Source organism: Asterias amurensis, chromosome 18, assembly GCF_032118995.1.
Source record: "Asterias amurensis chromosome 18, ASM3211899v1".
NCBI classification, from domain to species: Eukaryota; Metazoa; Echinodermata; class Asteroidea; order Forcipulatida; family Asteriidae; genus Asterias; species Asterias amurensis.
The window spans coordinates 2,515,894-2,535,288 of NC_092665.1; the positions used below are offsets into that span (position 1 = coordinate 2,515,894).

The 19,395-nt window shown below is 38.4% G+C and overlaps 1 protein-coding gene across 2 annotated transcripts in view; it reads right to left on the reverse strand.

Annotated features, from left to right (window-relative positions):
• Nucleotides 1–19,090, reverse strand: part of LOC139950251 (neuronal acetylcholine receptor subunit alpha-10-like) — a 68,204-nt gene extending 49,114 nt beyond the window's left edge. Inside the window, exons 1-2 of one of the 2 annotated variants that reach the window (XM_071948866.1) lie at nucleotides 18,522–19,090; nucleotides 15,735–15,876 (exon numbers count right to left, since the gene is read on the reverse strand). In XM_071948866.1, the coding sequence (XP_071804967.1) occupies nucleotides 15,735–15,822 (88 nt within the window). In that variant the 5' untranslated portion in view covers nucleotides 15,823–15,876; nucleotides 18,522–19,090. Of the gene's footprint in view, nucleotides 1–2,748; nucleotides 3,635–15,734; nucleotides 15,877–18,521 lie in introns of those variants that run through there. The other variant, XM_071948865.1, reaches the window with a different exon arrangement.
• Nucleotides 19,091–19,395: the final 305 nt, after the last annotated feature.

Genomic DNA, 19,395 nt, shown 5'->3' on the forward strand with positions numbered 1-19,395 from the left:
ATTCGTTTCATTCAATTCTGGTTCACACACAAAACATCATCACACAATAAAACTGTCTCCAGGGTGATTTCCCGTGACATTTAAAGTTTCCTTCAGCTGGATGTAGCCATATTACTATGCACAATCAAATTCTCAATGTTAATTGCAAGCTTATGCATAAAATTGTATTTTTCAAGAGGACTGTTTATCTGTAGATTATTTCACGTGTACAACAAAAGGATTGAGTGATTTTCCTTGTTGCCTTGCATTGAAGTTCGATTCTCATGAAAATAATTGTCAGTTTACATGGGTTTGCATGACCACGGAGACTCCATTTTGCAACCTGTATTCCCTAATTTTTTTCACACAATATTTAGTACATGAAGCACGTCAATTTCAGTCGTAAGAATGATTCAAACTGGTTTAGATTCGTGTTTATTATATGCCTTCTTATTTTGTGGTTACTGTTTTTTGAGAATTTGTAATATTTAAGAAGATTTTATATTGCCCAAATTCCTTCACGATCATGCGGAATACTTGTAACGAGTCTTTGCTTAATCTATCAAATGAAACTTACACTGTTACTATTATATTATATATTGCAAACAAGTTTTAATGGCCTGCCGTTTGGATCATATCAGAGTCTTTCTCGAAGGCTAAAGTATGATATGTTGATACAACCTGTATTCTCTTATTTGTTTCCACAATATGAATGCACTGAGCACTTCAATTGCAGTACTGTGACTGCATAGATAATAAGATACTGTCTCGGTGTAATTGCGTTAATTAGTTATCAATATAGATTATACAGTTCAATTCCTTTGTTTATAATGACTTGCAATGAGGAATGTATTACCTATTGGCTACCACACAATTATTTATACTTGAAACATCGAACGTCTTTTTATTTCATAGTGTGTCTCTTTGTTCTTGCCAAAACAATAGCCATTATGTCATTCCGCAATGCTAAAAAATTGACAAATTGTCATGTCAGTAGAACAAAGTCGCAAACTCATGAGTCCGAAAACCTGGTGATAAAACAACAACAAATAACTATAGTTTTTTAGGACGCCGGGAAAGGGGACCAGACTTAACCAAGATAAAGAAAACGATAAAATCAAACACTATGATAAAAAAAGGCGAAGTCGAATCGATGAGAAAGTTTAACAGAGTATATAAGCTTTGGTTTGTACTTTTACACCGCGCTTTTTATCAATAATGTCATAAGGGAGAACTGGCGGTTTAATCAACCGAAAACGAAAACAGATCCCTCGTCTTACTTTAAGAAGAAAACTGTTCGAAATCTCATTTCTTGAGCAGCTGCAAGTCAAGATACGTATATAAAGTGTATGTACAAGGGCTGGTTTTGTGTGTGAGTGGGAGGGGAGGGAGGTGGGGGGGGGGTGGATTCCGTAACGATCGATGCAGTTCTATAGCAGTGAAAGTGACATGACAGAAATTGTGCCGCGATGCTTTTTGGTTGTCTACTCGACATCCGTAACCCTTAGGGTGTTGCCAAAACTACCGTGTAATTTATTCTCCATCTCGACGGTTTTCTTTAGAGAAGATTCTGTAATGTGTAAGAAGATTTAACATTTGCTAAAATCCCTCTATGAAGTTACACGCGTAATGTAACTTGTAATGGGTTCTTGATTAATACATCAAACGGATATTTTTGTTTGTCATCGTGTCCTCGTGAAACTGAGATAAGCTTAAACAACTTCTAATAATGGAAATTGAATCTCATTCATGCCAAGTTAAAACTAACTTCAATCCAGTCGTTAAATCTGTCGATTAAAGTTTGTTTTCAAATGACATGTAAAACTACAAGAATTTCACCTCTATAAGCAGAGTCTGCCTTTTTGGTTAAGATGACATTGAACAAACAAAATACAAACGTGTTTCACGCGCAACGTATTAGTTAGCTTGTTTTTTGCAGTCTTTCCTTGTCCACGATGCCCCACTTTACCATTTCAGTAATAAAACATATAATAGCGTGTGGCCGGATGACCTTGTGAATAAATTTCTCAACTTAATTAGCATAGTGCAAGAAAATGTCAAAGCTTTTATCTATGTGCACGGACTCATAAAAAGGTAGCTTCAAAATTGTTAGTGTAATATTAGGCATACATTTTTTGTGTTAATGTTTTGTATGAGTATGGATGGATACATTTGTTTTCACTTAAGCCCCTTACCCCAGTCTAATTATTTGTGTTTTATTTTACCATATTTATAATTATCAACGTGTTTGTCTTTCTTTATAGTGTCGCACAGTACCAACAAGAATTGTTTCACAAAAGGTTCCATCACTGTTGAACTGTTTCCACTTCCAGGGTAAGTACACAACTCCACATTACGGTTTCAAATCATTTCAGTTGTTTACAAATGACGGCACGTCACTGTTGTTTTTTTAGCCGTTGCATTGCTCTATGATCGCAAGTGCTGTTATAGTTTGCGGTCAGAAACGTTTTGCTTTTCTTTCACCCTTTCTCCTTTTAAAATAACAGTTAATGTACGGAGACAACTGGTGAGTTTTCCCGTTGTTCCTTTTCAAATGTTTACCTTTTAATAACAGGCATCAAAATATAACACAAGGGATCAGGCATTTGTAACATCAAGGCATTATACTGGAACATCAGTATTATTATGATCTTGCCAGTTATATAACTCATAGTATCATGATAGTTATTGTCATAGTCTTGTAAAAGTATAAAATATTGATACAAAAATATCAGTCGTAAGTTTGGGAGACTCAAAAACTTAACATACCCCAGTTGACTCCACATTGACTGCATATGGAAGTTTCAGGAAAGTCATCACAAATCTCGCAATCTACACACATTCTCATGTCGACATCATACACTGCTCCATCTGCGCAGACATCTGCAGAGGGTTCTATCTGAGGCAGACCCCATGTTCTATAGTCGCCCATTAGGGCCAGGAAGACCAGCACAACCACGAGTACCAAACTTTCCATGATTCTTTTAAAAGTGTGCTGTGTTTAAACCGAACTGCCCCAAGGGCCTCCAACCGTTAAAACGCTTCAAAACTTGAGTCCACACGTTGCACACGAAACACTGGCGCACCAATAAGTACGTAATAGTTCGTCACAGTTCATCTAACAGGAAGGAACACTTTCCATCAAGTCCCAGAAGTTGTTAGTCCCTTTCTTTTGAAATGAATTGTTTTAGAGAAGTATCTACTCCATGAGATGTTGTCCACTCGTCAACAGTTTGAAATTGAGACCACTTTAGGTCGAATGACAAGTGAGCTCCAACGGCGAGTCACCAACAACACCCCCCTAAAGGGGTAGTGCGGTGTTTTCTTATGCAAATAATCACTGATCGCAGCAGATCGATTCAGCGTGGTATGTGGGGTACTGTCACGGCCAAGCCCCTGCAATGGGAGAGATAATCCGCTTTGCCAGGGATAACCCTCACTGATGTTGCAGCGCTCAGCTGCTGCAGTGGTTTACTGGCTGCCATCCTCTTCTCTGTGCAATCCATTCCATCACCCACCAACTGGAAAACCACTACTAATAACACGGCCAGTTGTACGACATCGGCAAGCATAATATTATTGGCAATGCGAGGCTAATCATCGCGGGGGTCCTTTCAACAACTCTCAAGAACGTATACGATGAGAGCGAGGTACATACCCTGTGCGTGTACACACAGCACATGCGGATGCGCTCTCACAACCTCTCTCCTCTATGCCTGCGCGGTAAGCTCACTGCGCATATTGTTTTGAAAATTGACGGGGTGTCTGAGCATACAGCTTGGGGGATATCTAGCTAATCCCGCAGCATCTTGTCTTGATCGTAGCCAATCAAAAAAGTCTTGATGAGTAACTCCTCCACGAGGCTTTGGGATGATGGTAAACACACACAGAGCAATTATTCTCACCGCAGTCGAGGAGAGCGAGATGGCTTTTCCCTATGTGTTTCTGGTTTGGCTTTTTGGATTGAAGCACCGTACAGTATCGATTGTGCATGATGGGGAGAGAGCAAGCAGAGAGTGGGACCGAGCAGAGGGCTGTCCACTGTACATTATCAAGGTGTTAGCTTCGCTTGGCTGCCACATACCTTCCAAGTTCAAGTCTACCGTGACAATGGTGCATAGCAGGCTTGTACGTCGTTCGAACAACCACTCAAGACCCCATGTCTTAACCGTAGTATTATGAAGGCAGGCAGCATAAACGCTTTGACTGTTATTACCAAACCTCAGGCATAATTCTTATGTTCTCGCTGGTTGTTCGGGGCCATTCACGCATCAGCTCCGTTATGTGCTTAGTCGAACAGGCAGATTTTATTTTCAGCACGTTTTTATAATGGCATAATTATGTCAACTGCATATACTTTGAGTTAATAAACGGCCAGTGTCTGCGGCAAGACCAAATAAAAGTGTACATTGATATTGCCTGCGGGGTTCCTTACATGGACAGTTTGTACTCGGGTCGCGATGTAAATGTTTTCTTTCTTTCTTTATTTGCGTGCGTCAGTGTCACAAGTGGCCCTCCACTTTCATACAAGCTCGATCAATACACCGTACATGATACCCTAAACAGTCGCGTCCTCACGCGTGAATGCATTAGTGGAGTTAGTGACGTCACGGCTACGTCACAGCCCAACTTTTTGGATGCATCTGCCACGTGGGTCAGTGATCATTCCATGTTCTAATGCATGGTCACATATAGGGGCTACCTCAATGTCACAAGCAGCCATTTTCGCGATGATTGTGTTATGAAATCTTCTATTATACATTTGCAGCAATTATTACCACAAGCCGCCAGCCATTGTGTTAATATATAAATAAATAAAAACAGTTTGCATCAACAGGTGGTAGGACTTTGCCAAAATGTAACGAAGATATAATAGACGAAAGAAAAATAATAAAAAGCAGTGGCGCTCGAACATCCCAAAAGACGTGAAAAGCATGACCAAAACAAGATATTAATATGAATGACCTTTTGATTTGACCACCTTTGCAGTTTATTTTTTATCCCCGCCCCCCCCCCTTTAAAGTGATTCGTATGTACGGACACATGAGTGGCAACCGTTTCCTCACATGGCACAGTAACACTCTCCTCATAAAATATCATTACTGAACATCCATATTTTATGAAGATCAAGTTATTGACTTTTGCCGAGGAGACAGAAAAGGGGAAAAAAAATCCTGTGAATGTTTCCGCTCAATTGCATCACATTGCGTTTCTGGTTCGTTTAAAATTGTTCACACTTGTCTGCGACGACGACATGCTTTGGCCACACTGTGTCGAGTTCCTGTAGTCAACACATGCTCGAGTGTTGGGCTTGTTATAAACTCCACTGCATCTCTGTTAAAAAATGTTGCTATCTTGGGTGACAAAAGCAAATTTGTTACAGGCCTGCCGTCGATTTCACAAAGAGTTAGGACTCGTCTTATCTCGAATTAGGACGAGTAACTCTTCTTAACTTAGGATTAATCTTAAGGTATGCATGCTACAGTGCAGGGTTGGGATTCGTCCTAAGTCCTAAAATTAGTCTTAAGTTAGGAAGAGTTTTGTGAAATCGACGGCTGGATTTTTAATACACGGATGACATAGAGACCATGGCTTCCGTTGCTCCTCGTATTGACCTTATATTTTTGTAGTGCCCCTCTTTATACACAAGTTTCCCATAGACTTTAAGATTTTCCAGATTGTGATTTTTGCAAAACTGATAACAAATGTTGATATCCTGGGCGACAAAAGCAAACTTGTTCATATATTGCAGTAACATGCCCGGATTAACAAGAAGGCCACATCACAGGCCATGTATTGTGTTACTCATTGTTGTCCTTGTTGGTGCCCCTTCAGTAAGTTTCCCATTAGACATTAGGTTTTTCCAACGGAGGTGCCCTTTGCAAAATACAAATGGCCTTGCCCTCTGAAAATGAAATTCTAGGCCTGCAGACTTGTTGCAAAACTCGTGTGAATTGAATTCCAGTACTTTTTTTGGAGGGACAATAATAATAATGATGTAAACCAATATATTGTGGTTTCGACATGTAAAGTCGTACGACGATGATAAAACTGTAGATGATTATTCCACATGTGCTGATTAAAAATGAATGACTACAGGTGTATCATTGGGGACTGAACAATGTTATCCGGAAGTAATTAACAACGACGGATAAGAAGCAGGGTAGTCACATCGATCAACTAAAATCCACCGTCACATGCTTTATAACCTTTATTTTTTTTCCCTGGAGGATGAATTTTTCATTCTTTACCTTATACATGAAAAAAAGTGTTTTCATCAAGGACGATGTGATGACGTCATCGTCCTTTTGCAGCCTAAACGATACTGTACTTTTATATTACCGACTCTGCCGTATGTTTATTTGATAGCAATCATATAGTCGGTGTTTATGACTTTGTTGTAAAGCTGTAAATGATAGATAATACAAAACAACACCCGCGGCTCCCTCTTAATCATTCTGCCGATATTGTCAAGGTTAAGTACATCTAAATGTTTCAACATGTTTGCGTTGTCCTTTCTCATTATAATGTTTTAAAGGCAAGTTCAACATTTTTTTGGGTCACATCTATTCCATGTGTCAATTTCATCACCCTCTCATAGGCGTACCACCCAGTGGGGCAAGGGGGCAACTTCCCTGCCGAATTTAGGCAAAATAGTGGGGAAATTTCGACAGCAAGGAGGGACAACATTGGACAGAGAGAGTAAACAGACATTTTCCCCGGGATTATAAAAAATGTGTATGTCGTTATATATCTGGGTATGTACATTTAACTGTAATTAACTCTATTATGATAGGAGTCAGACCAGTGTCGAGTTCAAAGTTAATAGTAGAAAATTTAAACGAGCGTGTACAAGATGTATATACATACATGCAAGATTAGCCGGAGAGTATCACTGTCAGTTTCTCACTCGTGTAGTTAACTAACCCTCTAAACATCACTTGTAGTTCTAGGAAGATGTTAGGTTATACGGGAATAAAGTAGCGTGTGTATATAACTGAACCTCACAATAAAATAAAACGATGGCAATCAATTTCAACGTTCATTATTTATAACGTTACCTCCAGCTAGCGCATTTTTCATGCATTTCAAGATAAACATTACAAAGCATCACCGCCTCAATAATGCACATCGAATTGTAATGGCGCCGGTTGACTGCGCATGCCTGAACAAATTCTTTCAATTATGCGCGTTAGATATCATTGGCGAAGAAAGTTGATCTCATTTAGTATTTATACTGTAGGTAGGCTTATTGAATACAGCGACTGTCATCTTAAAGGGAAGTGGGTGTACTTTCAGTGTTGGTGGTGAAGTTTATCCAAAGATATGCAGATTTGTAAATGCAATTATCTGATTATCGGGAAGGGACAACTTTAATGCAATTCAGTTTACGTAATATATACGATGTGATTTGATTAAGTAATTTGAGCACAATATGTACTACACGGTTTGGACCCCATATTATCCTACTAAAAGACTATTCTTGTTCGGTAATAGCCTTCCAATACGAGTTCTTCAATTAGTGGTGCACATTCCTGGTGCACACAATGCCCGTGTATTGGAATTTGACCGGCAAATGTTTCCCATTGGTTACTATTAACCAGCAGCTAAAAAATGCAATGCTGAATCTAATTTCATTATAAGTGCCTCTCGTATATACATAAATAACCAATCGACAACATAGTTCATCAGATGCATATTTTAAGCATAAACTGCGAGTCAACTCGACCTTTCTTATAATCAAGCTTTGTACATTTCCCCCAATAAACCTGTGTTTGGCAATAGCGCAATATATAATCTAATATTATTACAACTGTCTCTCGTATAATACAACAAATAACCGTTCGGCAAAATAGTTCAGATGCACATTTTGAACATTCTTAATAAACCCAACAAACACACAAGCTGCGAGTAAAATACAGGCCTTCTATATAATGATCAAGCTAAATGAAAAGAAACTACGCATTTAATGCATATATTTTCCATTTGACAATAGTGCATTGACATACTACCTGAACGAGTTAGACCTTAAAATCAATTAGTTATTACAAATTGAACCTTCATCTGCCTGCATACATTTTGCAATGAATATATAATGCGTCATGACTCCGTGACGTCGTTCACAGTCACACACTCGCAGCTCAATTTGAGCTAAAATAACAACCCCAGCATGACGAGATGGGAACAGACAGCCTTCTCATAACAGTCTACCAGAGGTGAAATTATTCCTGTCCTGGTAGAAACAAGAGTTTTTTCTCTCTCTCTACTCTCCTCCCCCTGTCTTAATTTCCCCTTTACTGAATCTGTCCATTAGAACCGGTACGATGCACCGTCAAGGATATACATGGCATGGGTTTCCTATAGCAACGCTCTGCATCTTTCGTACAGTGATGCCCTCTGGGTGTTTGTGGCGCTACTCTTCACCGCAATCTCGCCGTAATGTCTCAAGAGGGCGCTGTTGATTAATTCAACCTGTACACAGCTCTGATTCAACCCAGTGCTCCGATTCACCAACATAAATTGTGGCTCCATGGTCTGACGTATGAATAGTGTTCCCGATTTTAAGATTAATGTACGGACATTCATGTTTACAGATGATTTCACTCTCATTGATCGAACTTGTGGAGTATGCAATGCTCTTCTAAAACTTTGTTTAAGCTGCAAAGAGCAATAAACAAACATTAATGTTGATCATTATTTTTCATAAGGTTAATTTGAAAAGAAAAAAAAAATGTAATGCGAATGGCCAAATAGGAAGACAGAAATCCATCACTTTAAATCAAAGTTTAACTTTGCAAACTCTCCCCCTAGACTTAAATTCCACAAAATTTATATTATTATTCTTAAAAATGATTTGCTGATTATTGAAAACTGAATGGAAATCTACCCAGCTGTATATAACGTCAAAAAACCTTGCCAACGCTCTCTGTATTTTCAACAAAAACACATGTCTTGCCCATGCGTATGGAACAATGTTGACAAACTAAACACCACCAAAATTGTAGTCGTCCTTCAAGCGCTTAGTTTGCACATTTCTAATATTTCTCTAATCGTTTTTGAGCTATACTTGTGCGGTACAATTTTCCACGGTGATTATAATGATGTAAGGTCGGCTGAGTCCCTCACTTCGACCGGCGGAAATCACGTTGGGCCGGGAGGGCTTCAACGACCATCGATCGGTCGACTCCGTGCTTGTTCCGTTAATAATGATCACTGTACACATGTTGCACAATTAAAGCAACACATACAATCAATTTGATGAAATAAAATGCACGCTGTCATGTTTATCGAAGAACAAAATGTATAGAGCAACTGTTCATCAATAGCGGATTTCTTCGTGCAAAGAAAATTGTAACTTCTAGAATCATAAGAAGCTATATAAAAATTACGAAAGTTTTTGTTTATTGGCCAACAAATTTGACCTAGTATCTTTATTGACAATGGACTTTTATGAAATGATTTTGAAAAGCAAATCCAGCTTTTACAATGGAACGAATTAAATAACAAAGATAATACGTTTCAAATCCAAAAGACACCCATCGTTGGTGCAATTAAAGACTTATTCACATCCGCGCTGCACCTTTGGAACAACCCCTGACCTTAACAAAAAGACGCCCTAGGTGGGATTCGAACCAACGAATCACCATATTCCAACACCTAATTTATAAATGTGGCAGCGGGTATACCGCATAAGTGATGGTATAACTGCCATCGTGGCTCAATCAGTGGTAGTGTGTATGAGTGCTTTGTATAATGCATTAAATCTATGTTTACTCAGTCTCCACATTCAAACAATCTGTGTGAATGTAGAAAAGCGGTCACACAGCATCGTGATTAAGTTCACCTTGTGAGCGCCATTTATTGTTTGTACGTTAGTCACCATCGGAGATACAGATATTAATTAAATTGGAAGGCAAAGCGTGTGCCTCAACGAGGTTCAGTGCATTGTTCGTGTTGACACGCAGATGCGTCTGTGCGCTCTAGGCACCGTCAGGTATTTCATTAGTGGAATGACATGATCTTCTTTGACGTGGTTTACTTTGCGATTTCAATAACATTGTCTGTGTGAAAGGTAAATGTTAGCACTACAGTCCTGTGAATGTAATTATACCCCCAACAAAGAGGAACAAAAAATAGTAACAGTAAAAGCACAATTTCGGTTTTACCTTTACACAAAACAAGACACACAAATAAATATATAAATGGGATTTAGACAAAGACAAAGTGACTAGAGTGAGATTTGAACCAACGCCCGCCAGGTTAACGGAGAGATTTCCCTTACGATGTACAATTTGGTAACAAAAGAGAAAATGAAAGCAATGAACAAAGCAAAATTGATGAAATAGATAAACAAATATGAAATACATATCTAAACACATGTTGTCTAACTTTCTTCATATAAAAGAGATAGGCTAGCAGAGTCTTTGTTTATTCATTAAAAGGACTACTCTGTGGTTATTCCTGGCCATTTTGAGGTTAAATAAAGCATGAGATCTATAAATATATAAAACCGTAGTCATAACCGAAGCCCCCTTACGGTTCTGTCAGACTGAACTGCACGCCTGACCTTCAACAACGCTTGCCTATGTACCTAACAATAAAACAGTAAATGCCAGTGCCGGCAAATTCTCGTCAAGTATCCATTAGTTGAAATGAAATATTGACACCTGCCTATGAGAGCCGAAGCTCATGGCGATTTACAACCTTGTGATTTCACCGGCGTTGCAGAGACACTTGTGGACATTTTGAAGCAGTCCGTTTAAGATAGTGTGTTGTATTCTCCACTCGGTAAGATCAATGCCCATTCGCAATCATCCAAATCGATGTTTCATCTCTGGAGTGTTCACGGGCGTAGGTGCTGCATGGTGTGGAAACATCAACTCTTTCCCAAACACATCCACACAAACACAACCATACGGGTTTGTGGCGTCCTGATATTGTTGTTCTCTCATTCCCTTTTCCTAAGAATTCTCTTGTGGGGTCCAGGTTGGACGGATAATATACTTGTGGAGGTTCATTGCTGAATTGTGCGAAATACCCCACAAGGGCACCCCGTGTGCCCACAGCTCTGTGCTGCACACACACTGTTGACAATCCTTTGTAAAACATTATTCGCCGACACTGTAATAAAACTCTGTGTGGACATGTTTAATATACGCCCACATAGCGTTTCAAGTTCATATCCTACCCCAACCACACACAGCTCTGTGTTGCATCACTTTGCTGACAATCCTTTGTAAAACATGTGCGTCAACTTTTTTTTTAAAACACTTTGGATTGTGTCAGTCCACAAAGTGTTTCAAGTCCCTATGTAGACTTATGTTCTCAGGTTCACGCTTAATATCTTACGCTGAAACATGATAATGTCCACCAAAAATCGAGGACTACTTTTTGTCATCCCATTTGTTTCCTTTGCCCCTTTTTCGCTGACTTCCTCGTTGTTTTGCAAACAACACATTTTATTTTGAGGCAAGAATCGGTACTGAACCGAGTCCAAAATATCATCAACAAGACTCAATGATAAAAGAAAAACACCTAAAACTCTCAGTGTGTCATCATTTTCGACCAACCCGCCCATTTCGAAAAGGCCAATTGCTACATTAGAAGACGTTTCGTCATTCAAATACGTCAGGTACTCACGAAACTTATTACACAACAAGCCAATTCAACCTTCGAACAACCTGCCAAAACAATAAGGTCAATTTAATTATAGAACATGGAGCCCCTTTCCCTTGCACTTGCCACGTGCGTTGATGCAAAGTGCACTGAACTTCTGGCTCAATAAGACGAGGCCGAGAGCAATTAATTTCAAGAGAAAACCCTTTTGAAAAGAGGGAAGCCACGCGTCATTAAAATCTACACATACGCCTGTAAACACCCCGTCATGATTAGTCGAGTCTTAAACGTGACGATATTAGCTATCGAGTTGAATACTTCCATGTGATGTGTTTAGACTCGTGGTTTGGTTACGTCAGCAATTATTCACTTCTGTGAGCTGAGTCGTACTGTAAGAGTACTGTAGTCTGTAGCACATTTGGTGCATATACCAACACATAGCAGGATTCTGCTGAAAGTTCCCCAAAACAATGCTTTGTTTACACCAGTAGTTATTCCTTTTTGTGACATGAGGCATTATGCCGTATTATGGGCCTTGGTGAGTGACTGACGTGTATTGAGCCACCCACTCAAAGTACAGTTTAATATCACCAGGTCGCCATTTTTGATGCTATTGGTTATTTTGACTTTGACCTTTAAGATGCACGAGAAAGAGGCATAGAAAGGTGTATATATATTACCTCATTATCTTTAAAAAAAAACTAGAGTCTTTTCTCACGATGCTTGATCCTACAGCTTTTCAGTGATGCTCCCTAGCTTACAAAGTAATTGTTTTTTTACTTGTAGAAGAGTAATTACCCAAAGTATTCTCTGCAAAGGTTATACATCATACTTTGATAATTGTTCAAGTTAACTGCAAAGTTGATATCTCTTTTCCAATTTTCTTAATCTCATTCCATGTAAAAAAAAAAAAACCAAGAAGGTCCCAATAGTCTTCCTGGTTGCAAGATGCAAATGTTGGCAGCTCTGGAATCATGACGTCAAATCTTTTCGTGTTGTAATTTCATCTGGTTTGAACCCCTGTGTTTCATGGTTGATCGCAAGATGTCGATCGGGTACTATGTCGATTGTGAAGGTTTCAATCTACGCCTTGGAACAATCCAATATTTTCTTGGGTGGACCCTGGGCCCGTATTAATTGAGTACCTGTTACACCGACGACGACTGTTTTATGAATTACAAATAACTATTTTTTTTCTCTTGTGGTTCCCGTTCATCAACCCCTGCAATCTTTTTGTCTTAATATTAATGGAGTCCTCATGGGTAAATTCGCCTCAGCAATGAGGGAGCAGAGTTTGAAGCGTCTTGTGTTGACTTTTTAGAATGAGGCTTCAGACTCTAGAAAAATATGATTCTTGCCATTAGGAAGTTAAGTTGTGGTTCTCCTTCGCCATGGTTCAGTCATAAAACTGTTTGACGCGAACAAGATAGTTTGATATCTTATTATTATTACTTTATAGAATGAGTAGACGATTATGGCCAATGGAAAATTAAGTTGTGTATCTCCTGTCATGAACAGTTCTCAGTCATAAACTGTTTGCTGCGTAAGACCGTTTTAAACAGATCAAGATCAAGGCTGAGAAAAATTACTCTGGGCATGCTAAAAATAAATATGGTTTCCCGCTCGTGTGCATTCCAGTTCATGATACATAAACTGAGTGTGGTAGTCTCAGAGTTTAAGACACACGGTCCCAGCACAACCACATAATTTAAAACCCATTGTGGTTCATTGTGTGTTGACACAATTCAATAAGTAGTTGGGTCTACTTCTTTTATGTTTTAAATTTTATTTGAAAGCATGAATGACAGAGAACACGTTGTGCTTGACGTCATGATGATGATGATGACGCAGGTCTTAGACTCCTCATGCGTGCACGTGTATTTGAAGTTTAGAAGTTCTGAACAAATTCATTACCTTTTTTAGGGACTAAACCAATTCTCTTCGTGAATCTTATCTTTACATTTTAAAGATCTATGTTTTCGTTCGTTTCTCGATTAAAAACATTCCAATTTCGCGTTCCTTAAAAGTAAATATCAGGCGTTTGCATTGCTTGGTCCCGTCTAATTGGCATAAAATCAGCTAATCGGGCAATGCATCTCTTGAGTTTACGCATTAGAATGCAAGCATTGTGCATTATAAAATGGTAGGCATATAATAATACCACTACATCACATTTTAGAAAGATGATGTTAAATTCCAACTGCCCTTCAGCTTCCCCCGTTTCCCCCCGTTTCCCCCGTTTCCCCTGTTTGTTATGTCTAACTCTATATTCATTTATATTTTAACACAAACCTTTCTTCTTTTAAATTCAAGGCTGGCCTTTATATCGATTTTTTCTCTCTTCAAATTATTGCTTAAAACTAAAATTGATTGTTTATTTTTTTCTTCCTCAATGTAAACATACTCACAAAGTGTGTCTGCTTTTGTTTACCAGCTGGTGTCTGCTTTTGTTTACTATAGAATGTTCAATTGAATTATAATAAACACAGTGCACGCTACCTGTGTTTGTCAACGCAGGAAGCAAGTGCTTCTGTTTGAATGTTTTCAATTGTTTTGTCTCGCTTAAAGGCAGTGGACACTATTGGTAATTACTCAAAATAATTATTGTCATAAAACCTTACTTGGTAACGAGTAATTGGGAGAGGTTGATAGTATAAAACATTGTGAGAAACGGCTCTCTCTGAAGTGACGTAGTTTTCGAGAAAGAAGTAATTTTCCACGAGTTTGATTTCGAGACCTCATGTTTACAGTTTGAGGTCTCGAAATCAAGCATTCAAAAAATAAAATGTTCAACGTTTTGACTTGGCTAATGGGCATGAGACAGTGGTTTTCCAAAGGGGTTTTTCTTATCCGTGTAACATCATTGTGCTTTATTCACAATCCTGCAAATAAAACTTAAAACGCAATTATGTTTAACTTGGAACAAAGCGAATCGCTTGCTTTAAAGGCATTGCAATTTTTTTTATTTTTTATTTTTTTTATTTTTAGAATCAATATTGTTTTAATCCTATTTTATAAATGTAGTTTTGTACTTTTAAATTAACTTGTGAAAATTACATTACAAGGGTTGGCATGCGTTTTGTACATGTGGGAATAATTATCCCTATTCGAATACACAGTGTGTCAAATGTTCGTAATAGTTTGTTTAAATCTTTTTCCATAACCGTAGAACTTCAAAGTTAAATGTTTCTGAAAATGCAATATACTACCCACAGCTGATGTACAGTACTTCTTCACGTAAGTTTGTATTGCCATTAAATTTCAGAGCCATTACAAAACGTAAACCATTTTAAATAAAAACCGTTACAGCTAGATCGTCTGCATGCGAACGCTTATTTTTGATTTCTTAATTTAGAAATAATTTAATAAGTAGCTCGTTTCATAAAGTGATTATAAAATAACAACTTAGGAGACCTTACACTGTCTCCATCGTTATTTTGTCATCATATCTGGGGGTTTTTTCTCATGACGAAGAAGGAAATTACAACAGCTAATGTATTTTTCCTATTAAAGTGGGATTTTAACTATCTTGAGTCTGGTGATAATGGTTTGATTTCCAAACCAATTTAAGTTGTCCTTTGTATTCCTTATTCTCCTATGAATGGCCCTTCACCTTGAGTCGCCCTCAGCCTTGTGTTAGGCAATCTTTCATAATTTATGTTTAATGTGTTAGCTGACATGACGAATTCTAAGAATATTTTATGAATGCAAGGGTGTTTTGCTAATAGTGGGCGGGTGAGGAGATTTTACAACTTTTAATCTTTAAGTTTACTCGGTACTAAGCTGATGGTTCTTTTACCAATCAGTTTGAGATCATTATTCCATCAGAAATGATGTTATGATTGTGTCATTCAAACAGCAACAGTTATTTACGTAACAAACCCTGCAGTCACTTTACTTTGGTTTTCTTTTCAAACTTTGGGTCCCTTTTTCATTTTAACCCTTTTGAGACACGTTTTGTTCGTCTTCTTTCTATAAACCAATTTGATATCTCTCGCAAACTACTCGTGAAATGGTTGTCATACAAGTCCTTCGTTATCAAAAAAACATCTCTTAAACATCATAATGTTCCACTACAGGAAGCAACAATCGTTTACCAATGCGAAAAGTTAATGGAAAACAGAAGAACCGTGACTTACCGAACTCGTCCGAGAGATCCTTTGATTCCACCGGGGAAACTGGTAGCATCACCAGGGACAGAAACGCGATCCACCCGCCCAGAATCATGTCGACCGCCCGCTCACAGAAACTGCCTCCGAATACTCGCACAATGTTAATTATCTGAAATTAACAAATCATAAACTGAAATCACATGCCATGCCTCACATCCATTGAATAACAATTGAGGTGGCTTCTGGCTGTTGTTTGCAGGAAGAGTTAGTGTTTTTGATGCTGCTAGCGTACGGAAACTACCAAAGGTGCAATGTCCCATACATGAATGACACCAGCTACACGTTGACTGTTCACTCTTTTGTGTGCAAACAGCTTTAATTATTTCTTTTTATACAGTATTCATTTATCGCGCTCTCGCCTTCTTCTGACCGTTTCCTAGAAGCTAGATGGGAAATTTTCCCTTGTTTTTAGGTACCAGACTATTTTTGTTTTCCTTAATGCAGTTGGGTTGAGCTATAGTGACGTGTGTTCCCCCAGTACTGGTTTACAACAATGCAACATATAGGCAATTGCAAACCGATAAACTGTTGTTGCGTTATAACCCAGTTAGATCTTAATTGGGCATTTAACTTTACCGTACAAAAGGGGGCATTATCTCACCCTTGTAACTCCAATGACTTAAAAAAAATAATAATAATAAAATGTCTTTCTTGCGAGGAGGCTAAGCGGAAAAAGATCCACAACATCCGCGAATTACTTGTAGGAAGGAGGGGTTAACTGGAGAAACAAAAATTGTTTACATCATGATGTTTGTCACAGAGTTGTAACCAAGCTTGCGTTATTACTACGCTCCCTGTTACGGTGATATGGGTTAATATTGACTTTGGCAGTAATGTCCGTTGAATATTACATGAGATTTGGTCAAGTGTTATTAGCTTTTAAGGCAACGTGAAAGACTCAATATTAAATTAACAAATACTATTATGAACGGTCAATGCCAACCATCTGCTCTTATGAAAATAACAATAAATGTCTCTTGTCAAAAGGCAAGTCTTTTCTGTAAGAAAAGTCTTTGGTGCAGGGTAAACGCTCAGTGCACGTCACAGGCTAGGCCTTAAAAGTGCGTCTTTGGTACTCCCACATTGCGATGCTTTCTTCTGTAAACAATTAAGTTCTTAACCATTTTTGATAAAAACCTTGCCCTTAAGACGGAAAAGGGAATAGATTTACGCGTAAAATTTGTATTTGTTTATTTATTATTATTAATACTTGTCGACATGGCAGGCCAAACTACCCTAAAATGATCAGTTTGCAAGGTTACATTTAAAACTATCAAGCGATAAATTATTAAAAATATTGACAATTAATAGTGACAATGCCAACAAGAAGGGCTAGATGGCTCAGTAGAGTGCTTGCACGCTAATGCGAAGGTCTTTGGTTCAAATCCCGCTCTAGTCAATTTGTTCAAACCCAAGTCATGTTCAAAAATCAAGAGTTTGAGAATTCCTCCTAACTGAAATTTGTTTTTGTTTTCGCCCGCGTATCCATTGACCTTCCCTGACACTTTGTTTCCAAATTATGCAAAATGAATCAATACAAAACGCAGGTGTCCTTCAACTCTATAAATGAATGATCAGCAAGATTGGAAAGTCTTTCTTTGCTTGAAGGAGGGGGGGGGGGGCTCGATTGACTTTTCTTGTTCTTTCATCTGACATTTCCGGAATGGTAATTAACTGTAACACAAAGCGATCAATGCCCTGGCCAATCTTCATAACAACGGGACGATAATTGGTACTGGTTCCTGTATGTGTGCATTACCTTGTCGCCAAAGGTTTGCTAAAACTCAATACTGCAATTGAATTAAAGTCAAAACGTCACAATTGTGTTTGCTAACTGGAAGTTTATGCTGACAGAAAATAATCAGCGTACGAAATCGTGAATGTCGCCATAAAGATACAACCACTACATGTATTGGTACATACCCTGGAGATACAAGAAGATGGAATTGGTATTTTAAAGGCAGTGGACACTATTGGTAATTACTTAAAATAATTATCATCATAAAACCTCATTTGGCAACGAGTAATTGGGAGAGGTTGATAGTATAAAACATTGTGAGAAACGGCTCCCTCTGAAGTGGAGTAGTTTTCGAGAAAGAAGAAATTTTCCACGAGTTTGATTTCGAGACCTCAAGTTTAGAATTTGAGGTCCCGAAATCAAGCATCTGAAAGCACACAACTTCGTGTGACAAGGGTGCTTTTTTCTTTCATAGTTATCTCGCAACTCCGACGACCAATCGAGCTCAAATTTTCACAGGTTTGTTATTTTATGCATATGTTGAGATACACCAAGTTAGAAGACTGGTCTTTGACAATTACCAATAGTGTCCACTGGCTTTAATAACGAGGGTCCCCTTGGCTCATTAGTACGAATTGCCCTATTTAAATTCATGAAGATGCTGAGTAGAATGTTCTTTATATGAAATGATTCCGTAGCAGTCGTCTCAATGTTATCTTAAAATCAATGAGAACCAAAATGTTGAATTGTGATCTTGATGAGTAACTGTAGTGCCCTTGTTTTGTGTTAAAGGCCATCCAAGCACTGCGCTGAGCAGGTCAATTATTATTGGGTATATAAAAATGCAAAACAGAAGGTTGTATGGTAAAGAAAAATCCCCCACAAATGGAAACAAGAGTAAAAACTAATGCATTTTACTAAGCGATATAGTTTTCATTTAAAGAAGATTAAAACAAACACAAATAAGTAAATAATTAAAGAAATAAACATGAATTAAAAAAAATAACAGAACTTACTTTTTTAATGAAATAAATCGGTGTTCCAGGCTTCTGGCAATACGTGAAAAGGAGTTCTTCTTCCGGCAAGTTATTATAAGAAAACTGCCGCAAAATATATAGCTGCGCAACAGAAATGTATAGTTGTTCGAGTCGGTAGTTGTTCAGGTTTCATCTGGTAGGTTTCAGCTCATCAAGAGACGTTGGTTATCGGAGGTCCAAAATTACATAGACAAAGAATCTTCAAGGTTGAACTTTGTGAAGAACAAAATTAGAGAGTGAATGTTGACTTATAAAAACAAAGCTTCTCCACCTAAGAACACAACCAACCAGTTGCTGTATGCAAAAGTCTTTAATGACGGCTGATGTTTCAAATTACCTGACAAAGTTTATCTGCTGCAGAACATAATCAGCGAACACGCCCACTCAAACCCTTTAAGCGAACGCAGGGTGGAAGAAGACGTCTCACTAGAGTCTAAAAGTTGCTTTCAATAACAAGTCGCAACACAAATTGCTGAATCGTCAAATAATGTTGAACTCGACACAGAGAATAAACATGTGCAAAGGGGGCCCTAAGCGAACCGACGGGTGTTCACTGTCCAGGGGGGTAAATGTTGTTTTCAACAAGTCGCAACTCAAATTTCTGATACGTAAATTTTTTGGCTCAAGTATAAAGAATAAAGTTGACCCCAGGCGAATCGGTAGGGGGTACTGTGCGTGCCAATGGGAAAACAAGGTGATTTTAATAAGTCAGAAATCGCTGAGTCGTCATGCTGTACTCGAAAGAGATCAAAAATGTGCAAAGGCGAACCTGCGAGTACCCACGGGGTTAATATTGGCAGCTACACACCCTGGAAGCAGATTATGTTTCACACTGCGTGCCGTCATGTCTTGA